General features: G+C 43.0%; 1 protein-coding gene across 1 annotated transcript; it reads right to left on the bottom strand.

The window, feature by feature from the left end:
- Positions 1-3583: 3583 nt before the first annotated feature.
- On the bottom strand, positions 3584-14368 carry LOC121711459 (potassium channel subfamily K member 5-like). Its single transcript, XM_042095089.1, has 5 exons — positions 13982-14368; positions 12778-12889; positions 12394-12560; positions 10265-10433; positions 3584-8640 (listed from the first exon to the last, which is right to left on the bottom strand). Exons 1-5 carry the CDS (start codon positions 14165-14167, stop codon positions 7814-7816), a joined length of 1461 nt encoding a protein of 486 aa, XP_041951023.1. The 5' UTR covers positions 14168-14368; the 3' UTR covers positions 3584-7813.

The raw sequence follows: 14368 nt of genomic DNA on the forward strand, positions 1-14368 counted from the left end.
TCCGTAAATCTGACAGAGCTCCACTGTATCCTCTGCCGGTCATCACAACTCCATTCCAGCGCATTGGCATGGATATTGTGGGCCCCTTGGAGAAGAGTCAGTCAGGGTACCAGTATATACTGGTTATCTGTGACTATGCCACCAGGTATCCGGAGGCCTTCCCCTTGCGCTCCATTACCACACCAAAGATCATTAGCGCACTGGTCCAGCTCTTCTCCCGGGTGGGATTCCCAGAGGAAATCCTCACCGACCAGGGGACAAATTTCACATCGCGCCTAATAAAACAGCTCCATCATCAGCTGGGCATCACTGCTATCCGAACAACACCATATCACCCACAAACCGATGGTTTGGTAGAACGATTTAATCAAACCCTGAAAAACATGCTGCGCAAATTTGTCAGTGATACTGGGAAAGATTGGGATAAGTGGTTGCCATTTTTACTCTTTGCATATCGGGAGGTGCCACAGGCTTCAACTGGGTTTTCCCCATTTGAGCTGCTGTATGGGTGGTCGGTACAGGGTCCACTGGACCTCTTGAAGAGAAGCTGGGAGACGCCCACCAGCAGCAGTCCAGGTAACATGGGAGTGGTGCAATATGTTTTGCAGATGCGGGATCGGCTAGAGCAGTACCGTGAGGAGGCACAGAATAACCTGAAGAAGGCTCAGCACAATCAGAAACGCTGGTATGACGAACACGCTCGACGTCGAGAGTACCAGCCGGGTCAAAAGGTCCTGTTACTCCTGCCCTCCTCAGCAAGTAAACTTCTAGCGAAATGGCAGGGGCCATATACCATCACCCGGAAGATGGGACCGGTCACTTATGAAATCCACCATCCTGACCGTGGCAAGCAGAAGCAAACTTACCACGTCAACCTGATCAAGGAATGGAAGGAGCGGCAAGAGAGTCCAGCCAAGGCATTGATGGTGAGGAATGTGGAGGAAGATGAAGGCCCCTGCGACCTGAGAGCCTGGCAAGGCCAGTGTCCTGTGGACCTAGGGCACCTGAACAAGGACCAGCGAGTCGACCTGCAGCAATTGATCTTGAGGTACCCGGGCCTGTTCCAGGAAAGGTCAGGGAAGACAACGGTGCTGCAGCATGTTATACACTTGAAGGAGTCAACACCCATCCGACAAAGACCCTACCGCATTCCTGAGAGGCTGCTAGAGCCGCTGAGGGAGGAGGTGGAGACCATGAAAAAGCTTGGAGTCATCGAGGCATCAAGCAGTGAATGGTGCAGCCCTGTGGTCATTGTGCCCAAAAAAGACGGGACGCTCCGGGTCTGCATGGATTTCCGCAAACTCAACGCCATATCAAGGTTTGACGCCTACCCCATGCCTAGGATAGATGACCTGATTGAGAGGATTGGCCGTGCCAGGTTTATCACCACCCTAGACCTCTGTAAATGGTACTGGCAAGTGCCGCTGGAGGAGAAGTCCCGTGAGTACACCGCTTTTCAGACTCCTGTGGGCCTATACCAGTTTACTGTAATGCCCTTTGGACTTCATGGAGCTCCTGCCACCTTCCAGCGGCTAATGGACCGCGTCCTTCAAGGATGTGAGGACTGCTGTGCCGCTTATCTTGACGATGTGGTGATCTATAGCGACACATGGGCCAATCACCAACATCTGCAACGCGTTCTAGGCCAAATCCATGATGCCGGGTTGAGTTTGAACCAGCGGAAGTGCGACTGGGCTAGGAGTGAGGCGCAGTACCTGGGATACCATCTAGGTGGAGGCCAGATCCGACCACAAGTAGACAAGCTGGAGGCCATCCGCAACAGTCCTCGGCCTCACACGAAGAAACAGGTCAGGTCCTTCCTAGGCCTGGTAGGCTTTTATAGACGATTTATTCCGGAGTTTGCAACCATAGCAGCCCCCCTCACAGATCTCACGACCAAGGAAGCCAAAAATCCAGTGCAATGGACTAAGGACTGTGAACAAGCATTTGCCACACTGAAGACTCGCTTGTGCTCTTCACCTGTCTTGCAGAGTCCGGATTTCACCAAACGCTTCCTGGTCCAGGTAGATGCCTCTGCTGTTGGCCTCGGAGCTGTGTTGGCACAAGGAGAACCTGGAGAGGAGAGACCTGTGCTGTACCTGAGTCGAAAGATGCTGCCACGGGAAACCAGATATTCGACAATAGAAAAGGAGTGCTTGGCCATGAAATGGGCCCTGGACAGCCTGCGCTATTACCTGCTCGGAAGGGAGTTTGATCTAGACACAGATCATCGGGCCTTGACCTGGTTCCAGTCAATGAAGGACCGGAATGCTAGGGTGACACGATGGTACTTGGCACTCCAACCGTTTAGGTTTAACATCAGACATAAAGCCGGGAAGCAGAACATTACGGCAGACTACCTTTCCCGATTGCCGATATGCCGCATATGTTAAACAGGAAGATGTGAACTGTATTTATTTATGATGCATTTGCTAAAGAACCTACTTTTCATGTTGTGTAATTGCTATTTCAAATCATATGTTTAATTTTATTCTGTAACTGAATGTTATGAATTATGTGACAACCCTGCATGTTTTGGTTGGGACCATGGGGGCAGGGTTACAGGGTTAAAAGCAGGCTGGGTAGGCCTGATGGATGAGTGGACGTTGAGACCTAAGAGAAGTAGGTACAACTGAGTTGGTGACTGTGAAGGGAAAATACTGCAGCTATTTTTTGTATTATAGTTTTTTTGTTTTTGTCAATTTGAATATTATTCTGCACGTGGATATTGAGGACTATTCTCACCTTAACGGTGGCACTGTTTTGCATGGGCTAAAATAAAAAAAAACCTTTGCACTTAAGTGCTATTGTGGTTGAGCCATCATTTTTTTGAACGTTTACTGGACCCGGAAGGAGCCTTTCCGACAGGGATACAACATCGTCACACAAGGCGGGGTCCAATGTCCTGTGACTTCATCTGCCAATGTCCTGTAACGTGCTCTGCAGCTTTACCACTCTGGGGGTGTGAACGTTGGGCTCAGCGCTGGTCAGGGAGCTCATGCAGAATAGATGTTTGAGATTTAGACAAAGGAGTGGGGATCTTTCAAGGAGCCCATTATTTCTAGAACCTGCTTGAAGAACTATGTTTCAGTTGGGATAAGGATTCTAAGATTCTGGTCTGTTGACAAGGCAGGAGGAGGATGTCTGTGATTTCTCAATGCAGACAAGCAAAAGGTAGCCAATTGTTCCCTGTTTACAAAAGCAACTCACGCAAAATGTCTCATATTACCTACTGGTGTAGCAATGCTATTCTTACTCAGAGAGTGGGTGGGTGGATGGGTGTGGAAGGACTCCATTGAGAAACTTCAGAGCCAGATCCTTACACACTGTAAAATGAAGCAGGAGGTATGGCACCTTCCCAATCCATTTGGGGAAAACTCTCTTTTTGTATGTTAGCACAAACACAAACATAAGGTGTGAAGTGTTTTTTTTTTTACTCATTTATTATTTTCTACTGTGAAAAAAAAAAAAACACATTTGGTGAGGACTGAACATTTTGAAATTCACTAAATTCTCCAATACGTTTTGCTAAGCTAACAGGCCACACAGTAGAAACGAGTGCTTTCACTCGAGTGCTTTTTTAAAATACATGTAAGTTTTTCCAGTTCACACCATGTTTTATAAAAATAAGCGTAAATAACATAAGAAACAATGTAGAACTTAGTTCTCAGTACCGCTGTTCTTGACACAACTTAAAATCAGTAAACCACATGAATGCACTGAACTATATCTGCATTAGGGAACAGTGAAAGTACCAAATGCACGAGCAAAATCATGTCAAACACCCCAGCTCCCTAAAAAAACAAATGTACAAACCTAAACTTTGAAGAATCCTTTTTCGGATTGCAAGCACTTGAGTATGTCAGGAGCTCCTCCCTTGCACAAGTCCATACTAGTCTGGACCAAACATTGAAAAAAGGCCTCAGAAAAGAGGCAGTAGGCATTTTTGAGGAAAAGTTGTTATACAGCATTTTTAGATAGTTCAAAGGGTCCTAAATACAAATTTTCCTTCAAAAATGGATGGCTTGCTCTCAGTCGAGAAAATACTGGTAGATAGGGTAAAAATGTAAACCTTTATGGATCACCACAAAACTTTCCCAGTTTGTCACGTACATTAGGACAAGTATTTTTTGTATTACAAGTTTTCTGAAATGTAATGTCTAAATATGAAGCATCAATTGCATTTTTGAGGAAAAATTGTTATACAGCATTTTTAGACAGTTCAAAGGGTCCTAAATACAAATCCACCATATAACATTTTTTTTAGGTCACAAGTTTCTCAGAATTTTCCTTCAAAAATGGATGGCTTGCTCTCAGTCGAGAAAATACTGGTAGATAGGGTAAAAATGTAAACCTTTATGGATCACCACAAAACTTTCCCAGTTTGTCACGTACATTAGGACAAGTATTTTTTGTATTACAAGTTTTCTGAAATGTAATGTCTAAATATGAAGCATCAATTGCATTTTTGAGGAAAAATTGTTATACAGCATTTTTAGACAGTTCAAAGGGTCCTAAATACAAATCCACCATATAACATTTTTTTTAGGTCACAAGTTTCTCAGAATTTTCCTTCAAAAATGGATGCCTTGCTCTCAGGCGAGAAAATACTGGTAGATAGGGTAAAAATGTAAACCTTTATGGATCACCATAAAACTTTCCCAGTTTGTCACGTACATTAGGACAAGTATTTTTTGTATTACAAGTTTTCTGAAATGTAATGTCTAAATATGCAAATGAGGCTTAATCTACTGAAATATGCGCTAATATGCACACATTTCCAAACTTGACACGTACACATTGGATGAAGCATCAATTGCATTTTTGAGGAAAAATTGATATACAGCATTTTTAGACAGTTCAAAGGGTCCTAAATACAAATCCACCGTAAACATTTTTTTTTTAGGTCCCCAGTTTCTCAGAATTTTCATTTAAAAATGGATGCCTTGCTCTCAGGCGAGAAAATACTGGTAGATAGGGAAAAAAATTAACTTCTATGTATCACCACAAAACTTTCCCAGTTGGTGTCTTACATTAAGACAAGTATTTTTTGTATTACAAGTTTTCTTAAATGTAATGTTTAAATATGCAAATGAGGCTTAATCTACTGAAATATGCGCTAATATGCACACATTTCCAAACTTAGGCTAGGGGTACTACTATGATCGCATCAAAATGGCTAGTTTTAAAATACTAAGGCGGCTTGACACAACTGGACACTTTGCTTGTACTATTATCAGGCTTCCTACATAACTCGAACATTATTCATTCGTGCACAGAGGGATGGAATCTAGGATCTGCACCTTTGTGCATTCCAGAAAATGTTGCCCTTTTTCATGCGGTATAACCACATCAATTATGCACGGTGGGGCACTATCTACCTGAATGAAATGCACCAACTTCCTAAACCAGTAAAAACGCAAAGGTTTGGCCGTTTCTTTGCCAACCTGTCCCAGACCCTGCAACACATTGCAAACAAAGACTTGGCCACGCAGGATATTGAAAGCGAGCTGTTGACAGCACCACAGAAAGGTCAAAGTCAATTAGATACATTTGTTGTTGAGAGGCTGTTGCCATCTGGGGGAGGGGCGAGAGTCTCGTTCAGGGACAAACTTAAAAAAAACAAGTATTTAACATTTGTGTCTTTGTTTGAAGTTAAGAAGTCAGATCTAAAAACTGAAAAGGTGAAAACTGTCAAGGCAGACCGAAACATTCTGCAACGCCTCATTGCTGCATATGATGCAGGGCGCCCAGTCAATCTTGACACCATTATGATGCATGAACTATTTGTTGTGCACTTGTCTCTGGCAGATGTAAATGGACAGCTTCTTGGAGCTCCAGCAAATAAGATCATAGTTGCTACAGGTGGCTTCAGTGATGAAGAGAGAGTTGAAGCCTCTAATTCAACCTTTAACACTGACTGCTTGGAAGCCAAGCATGAAGAAGCAGACACAAGAATTGTTCTTCACTGCATTAGAAGCAACGCATCAAATATTGTTGTCTCAGCGAGAGACACCGACATCTTGGTACTGCTGATGGCCCATTTCCACATGATCTGGATGAAGACAGGTACAGCAAAGGACAGAAAGTACATTCCACTTCATGCCATAGTGGAACATTTGCAGATGGAACCACAGGTCCTCGATCTGCTTCCAGGTTTTCATGTGCTTGACTGTTAGTGACTTTGTACATTGCTGGACGCACAAAAAAGTCATGTTGGGATGTATTTGTACAGCATCATCATCTGTTAAAGGGGCTTGGTGAAGGTCCTGATCTTAGTGAACTCACCATTCAGAATGTAGAACGTTTTTTCTGCAAACTGTATGGAGCAATGAATGTTGACAACATCAACGACGTTCAAGTAAGCATGTTTGTGAAGGGCATGACAATAGAAAGACTGCCACCAACCAGAAATTCTCTCTACTTCCATATTCAGCATTCTCACTCCCAGGCTTTGGTTTGGCGGCAGGCCCACATGCAGCAGCCAATTCTGCCACCCCCTGAGGCCATGGGATGGAAAATGGAAGAAAAGTTCACTTGTTCCTCAACTCATGTCACTACCTCCATACGGTGGTGTTTGAAAGTGTCTGAGACGCATATTGTTTCAGTACAAAATATTAAGAACCGGTACCCTAATGAATATGTTATATAGTGGATTTATATTCAGGAGACATTGAACCTTCAAAATATCATGTATAACAACTTTTACCCTCAAATGGCTTCATCCAATGTGTACATGTCAAATTTGGAAATGTATGCATATTAGCGCATATTTCAGTAGATTAAGCCTCATTTGCATATTTAAACATTACATTTCAGAAAACTTGTAATACAAAAAATACTTGTCTTAATGTAAGTGACAAAATGGGAAAGTTTTGTGGTGATACATAAAAGTTTAAAATGTTACCCTATCTACCAGTATTTTTCTCACCTGAGTGCAAGGCATCTATTTTTGAATGAAAATTCCGAGAAACTGGGGACCTAAAAAAATGTTATATGGTGGATTTGTATTAAGGACAATTTGAACTATCTAAAAATGCTGTATAACAACTTTTCCTCAAAAATGCCTACAGGGTTACAGAATCCTGAAATCTGGTCCTGACTATACTTGGCAACAGTTCCAATGTTTACAAGAAGTTTCATTCAGACAAGAATCTGCCAAGCTAACCATAGGCTCTCAACCAAGAATATTTGGTTGCAAAGGTCACCCTTGCTAAAAGTATGTTGACAGTGACTTCAGATCACTTCATTAACTGATAACTTGTGAATGTGTGTGAAAGAAACAATTCTTATGTCTGAAAATAACATTAGCTCAAAATGCTCATGGTTTTTCTGGGCTCATACCTGATTCACTCCCACTACCTGAAAACCCGAAAAAACAATATTTTGTGAGACAAGAACAACCAAGACGCTCTTGTAAACTGAAACATAGCAGCTTAAGCATATGCAGTCCTTGGCACCACTAGAGCAAGAACTCCATCAAACTCAAAACTTGTGATTCTAATTCAGTTATGAAGTTGGGGCTTAAATATCTGTTGTCACACAAATCAGATCTTTCACTACCAAATGGCAGGAGTATGTCATTATTGGTATTTTTCAGGCCACAAATTTATGGGATGATATAACAGTTACACGATCTAGTTATCTGGACCAGCGCTTAACAAAAGTCTTCCAAGAGATGTTCAGAATCTGAGCGCTGTAATATTTGCTGTATAAAGCTTCTATAGCTGCTAATGTGAATGTGCACAGCAAAAGCAACCCGCTGGAAATATACCAGAGTTTTAAACACAGAGGTGTTCAGCCTACTTCAATGTCATCCTTCACCCTCCTCCTCCTCCTCTTCTTTAAGAGCATCTTCTGCCACTTTACTCACAGTGAACCTGTTCTCACTGCCATCCTCCACTTCCTCTTTATTTGTCTTCACTTCCTGTTCTGCCGTGCCATTTTGGCTCTGTGTTGATGTTGGGTTGGGTTCTGTGCTGTCCCACGAGCACCAGCGTTTAACAATGTCCTCCTGCTGCGGTGAGCTGCTCTCTGGGGAGTTTCCCTCTGGGCTCTGGTCTTCACCTGAGTCCTCCAGGAGAACCTGCTTCTCGTCGTGCTCTGTGTCGGGCACTATTGACCCTTTGGCCATGGAGACGATGGAGAAGATGTTGTCGCTGATGCTGAAGCGCCGCTTGAGACGGGGCGAGTGCTCGAGCGTCATGATGACGCCCATGTCATTGAGGATGTCGTTGCAGCTCTTGGAGCGTGGCACGTCCTGGATGGTCACCTCCTGGATGGTCACCTTCTTCTTCTTTTTCTTCCTCTCCGTATTGGGCTCGGAGCCAATCTGCTTGATGATGGCACCATAGTCCTCCTCCCGCACTGTCAGGTAGTTGAAGATGTCAATGACACTGGGCTTCGGCTCGGCCGCGCCATGCGAGTGGACCGACACCTGAGTCTCCTCGTGCTGTCGGCGCTCCTCGAGCGAGAATCGGTGCCGCCGCTGGTACCGGCGCTTCTTAAACACCTTGTGGGCCTCCACCACCATGTAGACATTCCAGCTGAAGAACAAGGACAGCCAGGCCAGTCCCATGAAGATCCAAACCTCCACAATAAACCGGTACAGAGTTGGGTATTCGATGTCTGGGTCCACACCTGACACATGAAAATATAATAACATTAAGTAATGTGTAATAGAACTTTTTTCCAGCAGTTGTCAGAAGCACTTGTTATGAGAACTATGAATCTGCAATTTTCTGTTTCAAGCTGTCATCTTTGTTCAACCATTTGGCAAGATTTGGTTGAAATAGCGTATGTCTGAGATGACGTCATGAAAATGGGCATGGCACTGTGGCCGGACGACTTCATCCTGAAACACACTTGAAACAGCATAGATATGTGGAGTAGAGTACACTGGTCGAGCATGGAAAAGCATATCTGAACTCCATTTACCTGCATTCTGAGTTTGTGATTTTAATTTACATCGAGTGCTCCTGCTTTCTTTGCTAAGCCTGGTCATAATGCTGGTCTGAATACACATAGAATGACTTGCTGAAGTAAAAGACTTTGAAGAAAAAGATTTTTAGACCAATAGTGGCAAAATATTGGGCCGTTTGTCTGCAACCCGCCAGCGGACCGCCAGATCTGCCCCCAGTGGGCCGACAGTGGTCTGCCAGCCTCTTGCTATCTGGGATGGCGAGTTGACAGCATAACATTTTGTTTCCTTAGCAACCTGTTCCAAATAAACAACTGACTAACACTGCAAGTAGGCTATGTTGGCTACTAATAATACAGCAATAATCAGCCATTATAAATTCAAGTTGCATTGAAACACAGTGTTTTTGTCATTGTTATGCTTTTAATTGTCACTCAGTAAAGTATTTTCCCCTAATTTGATGGGATCACTATTACTTGGTTGGTGCACATTCCATTGCACTGCCCAATTTCAGTGCTATTAGCAAAGTCCTTGGACACTGCGCCATACGCTAGACAGGCTAGACCAGACATGCAACTAAAGGGGTCTGTTTGCCGAGCGTGAAAATAGTTTTGGAAGACAGGTCTAATTTGTTTGCACGTCAGGTGTAGCCAGTTCCATTGCTTATAGTGGAAGCTAACTGTTGCAGCAAAATGGTTTAGGTCTGTGCCTGTTTCAGGCTGCACCTAGGCACAAAATGCAGGGCTTTCCATTAACTCTTTATAGCGTAAGCTGCCTGATGCCATGATGCATTGTGCACTGGTCTTTTAATAACTCTGACACACGCTATTCTAGCTGCTTAAATGAAATAAATGAAGTCTTTCCAAATAACAGTGAGTCACCATATGCGAACAATACACACAGAAGAGGAGCGTGATGGTGGGTGAGCTTGTCCTGTAAATATACAGCCCTAGAGGATTTGCACACAATGTAGGTCCCTTTAGCCTACGTGTGCTAGGACCAGTCTTGTAACCTTGTAAAACTGTAGTTACATGTCTGAGCCTGGTAACTTTAAATTCAAAACACACTACTGTTTTCAACTATGGTCCATACATATTCAATAGGACTGGGGACAGGACATGCTTCTTTTGTATCCAATACCAATGCTTGCCAGAATATGTAAATGTTTGCAAGTCTAACAACATTCCTGACAGAATTACCAATAGGATGGCACATTGCCCACAGTTAACAATTGCATCCATGTCTGAACAGGTCTTAGGATGCATTGAAGATGCACACATTTAAGCATTTTTAGAAGAATTCATGCCCCACCCCCCAAAGAAAAAAAAAAAAAATCTGCAGTACCTGCAACAAAGTCCCCGAAGCCCACTGTGGTGAGAGTGGTGAAGCAGAAGTGAAATCCCTCCAGATAAGACCATCCCTCAATGTCCATAAACACAAATGGAGGGATGACCAGGTGGAATATCAAACCCCATAATAAGAACAGGGCAATGCAGGTACATTGGACTTTTCTCTGAAAATGTTTAAAGTGCACATAATTACATTCATGTGCTTCGATGGACATGCAATGAAATCAGGAACTTTTCAATGAAAAGGCAATGCAACAACATGCATTAATCACAGTCTAACATGCTGTTGAAAACTGTTTAGTTAACATTAATTCGACAACAGAATCTGTCAACATACTGTAGGTCCAGATGTTGGCTTTACAAAAAAAATCTTTAGCATAATTATGAAAACTGCCACACAATGCAACTCTTTTCAATAAATGCCTTTCCACAGTAAACTATGTTGTAGAGTGAGTCTCGAAAACATCAAAACATCAAATGACCTGTGTGTTATTTGCACCCATAACGAGACAGCTATGTGGAAAACTAGATGTACCGCAGAGCAGTACAAAATATGACCGCCGCCCAGTCCAGCACATGTTTTCCACAAAAATAAGTCACGCTGAAAGGCATATATGATTCTGTCTCACTGAATTGCATTATGCACACTCAATTCTCACTGGTATCTGCTAGACAACAAGTACCAAAACATGATTAGTTCATAGATTTCACATGTAAAATACATTTTATATAACCCCACCCCCATCTTGCCTGTTCATAATTCTGAGAAATTCTTGAATTGTGTGCATGTGTGCGTGTACATGTTTATGTTTATGTGTGTGTGGGTGGGTGGGTGGGTGTATGTGTGTGCGTGCATGTGCTTGTGTGTTTGCCTGTTTATGTGCCTGTGTGTGTGCATGTGCATGCATGCGTATATATGTCTACTGTGTGAGTATATGTCATACGTAGGATTACTGTGAATGTATGTGTGTGCGTGTGTATCTGTTTATGCACATGTGTGCATATGGAATGGGTTTACATGACCCCTGGAGGAAAACATACGCAAAAAATTGGTCATCCTAGGCCCTACGGTTCTCAAGATATTCACAGAAAACTGTGTCTGCCCTACCCTCCTTTCGGGGGGTCCAGTCCAGCGGGGGGGCTACAGATTAAAACGAAAAACGATGGTTCCATGCTATCCATGTGGGGTTACATGCCCACCAAGTTTCGTGTACCCCGGTCTTTCAGTGTCCCGGGAATCCTTGTTGGTGTACGGTCACTAAATGTACACATAAATTATTTTATTGTAAGGCATGAACGAAAGTCCACGAAACTTGGCATGCATTCGGAGGGTGTCCTAATGATCCTACACTTTCAATTTCGTGCAGTTTTGACCATGTCAGCCAGAGATATTGTGATGAAAACACCTAATGTTTTGCTTTTTAATTTTTAACTAGGTGGCGCTATACATGAAATAAGTGGTAATGGGATAGGTTGACATGCCCCCTTAAGACCAACATACAAAAAAAGGTGGACCTCTTAGGCCCTACGGTTCTCGAGATATTCACAGAAAACTTTCTCCGGCCACCTACAGGCCAGTTGGTGTATAGTAACATAAATTAATTTATTGTGTGGCCCCCCATGAACGGAATTCCACGAAACTTGGCGTGCATTCAGAGGGTGTCATAATGATCCTACACTTCCCATTTCATGCAGTTTTGACTATGTTAGGTCACAGATACCTGCGATTACAACACCTCATTTTTACTTTTTTGTGTTTAACTAGGTGGCGCTATACATGAAATGAGTGGTTATGGAATGGGTTGACATGGCCCTTTGAGATCAACATACAAAAAAATGGTCCTCCTAAACCCTACGGTTCTCGAGATATTCACAGAAAACTGTGTCTGCCCTACCCTCCTTTTGGGGGGTCCAGTCCAGCGGGGGGGCTACAGATCAAAACGAAAAAAGGTGGTCTTACAGTGTCCCGGGAATTCTTGACGGAAATTTGGACATGCGAAAAAGAAAAAAAAAAAAAAATCTGACTAAACCTATATGACCGCCGCTTCGCTGTGTGGCGGTCATAATTACAGAATCACACATGAATTAACACAGACACACAAACTCATACTGCTAATAACTCACTGGTGTAAGGCCTCTCCGTAACAGCACCTGGCTGATGCGTTTGGTGCGACCGCTGAAGAACGTGCCAACCTCACTGATCCATGTGAGGCAGAGGGGAATGCCACACAGTCCATACAGGATACAGAACACCCGACCCCCCACTGTTTTAGGGGCCACATTGCCATAACCTATAGGGGCCAGGGCAAGAGAAGAGGGTTTTGATAGGAATAGGAGAGGTTGATATCACTTCAAGGACAACTGTAGAGTGGATTCAGAATGGGAAAGATTCTGAAGATCAGCTGATTCTGTTTCCTTACATGAAAAAAAAACACACTGCCTAAATGGTGCAGTCAGTTTTATACGTGTTCAAGTGGTACACTTAGAATTCACATGCGTTGTATTCACCTATTGTTGTTATTACAGTGGCAGCGAATATCACGGAATTCTGCCAGTTCCAGTTATTGAAAGAGTTTTTGCTTGCGATGGACACGCCTTGTCCAGCAGACTCTGTCACGGCCTGGGAAACATGGAAGTAAACAGTGAGGACATAACAGGCTTGCATGAAATGATGACAGGAAGTGCACATCAGTGACAGTAGCTGTTGCCAACATAACCAGTAGCGTGTAGAATCCATGGGGCTTCCCTCTCATGGCTCAAAGAATTCTTTACTATATATTAGACATCCTCTATTAATTATATTATGTATATCACGCGACAGGGAAAAGACAGGCCCCAGGAAGGATGTTTGGAAGGGTTTCAGTTAGATATTTAACTGCTGTCCCTATTTTCGGAGCGCCGTTCTTCCTGGTGTTCCTGCCAGCATGTTCTCTCTGTCCGTGCCATTAGAAGACCACTGCCAAGAGCGCCATTGACACTTGTTAAAGGAAAAACCGTTTCACAATGCTTACTGACGTAAACGGAGCCCGCACGCCCTAAGCAAATTCCTCTGTGGCGTGTCTTCTCCTCCTTGGTTTTGCTCAAAGGAAAACAGAACACGCCCAGTCACAGAGTAATCCTGCTATGGCTGACTTGGGCAGGTCAATGCAGAGTTGAGACTCGTCAACAACTACAATTCCCAACCCTTCTCATGAAACTCAAGGGGGGTTGATCTCTGATTAACTCTAAAATTAGTAACCCACACTTCACATTGTCAGTTAATAGTAATTCTTAGGGAAGCCAACTGTTAATAACTTACTAGATTACAAACCAACTTTAACATTTGGAATTCAATTCCTTGTTGCTGTTTACTCTTACTCATGGATATACAATGTGTGAAACCTGACAAGGAACCAGTTTGGGCTACTATTATTACGGCTACTGTCATGGCCAGTTTGTTACTTGCTTCGAGGTTTACTCAAAGTCTTCTTTTTCTATTCTGTAAGAAATCGGTATGTTTAGTTCAAATGCAAAGGGGAGTTAAACAATAGAACAGCTCAAATTTCTCCGAAACGAATATGATTTTTTAGCAACATAGGAAACAACGTGTGTGATCCAAAAGTTTTTTGTTAACAATGCAATAGCCTATCCAAAAGTTTGCTTTCGACACTGTAATAGCCTATTCAAGATACACCTTCAGACTAAATTCCTTCGAAATATTAGCAGGTCATACCTTCACAATCTCCTCCAGATTTTCCTTCGACAAACAAGGATATTTTTGGAGAAGTTTGTCCTTTTTAATTTCATAGTCAGCTACGGCTGACTTCCAGTTTGGCTCTTCTAGTATTTGAAATATTGCTGCTCCAATTGACAGGTAAAAAATTATACCTGAAGTCAGTATTGGTCCTTTATCAGCCATACGAACTACAGTGGTCAGTTCACAGGCGTTTTATTCAAACAACATTCACCGTTTTAACTTCAAGAAAGTATTCCGAGATTGTTGGTGTAATAAGCGACCCATGAGCTGAACTTATAGGCTTTATACAAAACTCGCGCGAAGGTTTTTTCCCTCCAGTACTCTCCGCTGCAACTTTATGTGTAGCCTATCCATGCGTAAAAG

Source organism: Alosa sapidissima, chromosome 6 (genome assembly GCF_018492685.1).
Source record: "Alosa sapidissima isolate fAloSap1 chromosome 6, fAloSap1.pri, whole genome shotgun sequence".
Taxonomy (NCBI): domain Eukaryota; kingdom Metazoa; phylum Chordata; class Actinopteri; order Clupeiformes; family Clupeidae; genus Alosa; species Alosa sapidissima.

Coding starts and splice junctions, on each gene's coding strand:
- LOC121711459 (XM_042095089.1), bottom strand. CDS start 14,167: ATGGCTGATAAAGGACCAATACTGACTTCAGGTATAATTTTTTACCTG. Junction 12,561..12,777: donor CACTGTAATAACAACAATAG/GTGAATACAACG, acceptor TGGCCCCTATAG/GTTATGGCAATGTGGCCCCT. Junction 8,641..10,264: donor CTTCGGGGACTTTGTTGCAG/GTACTGCAGATT, acceptor TTCATGTGTCAG/GTGTGGACCCAGACATCGAA.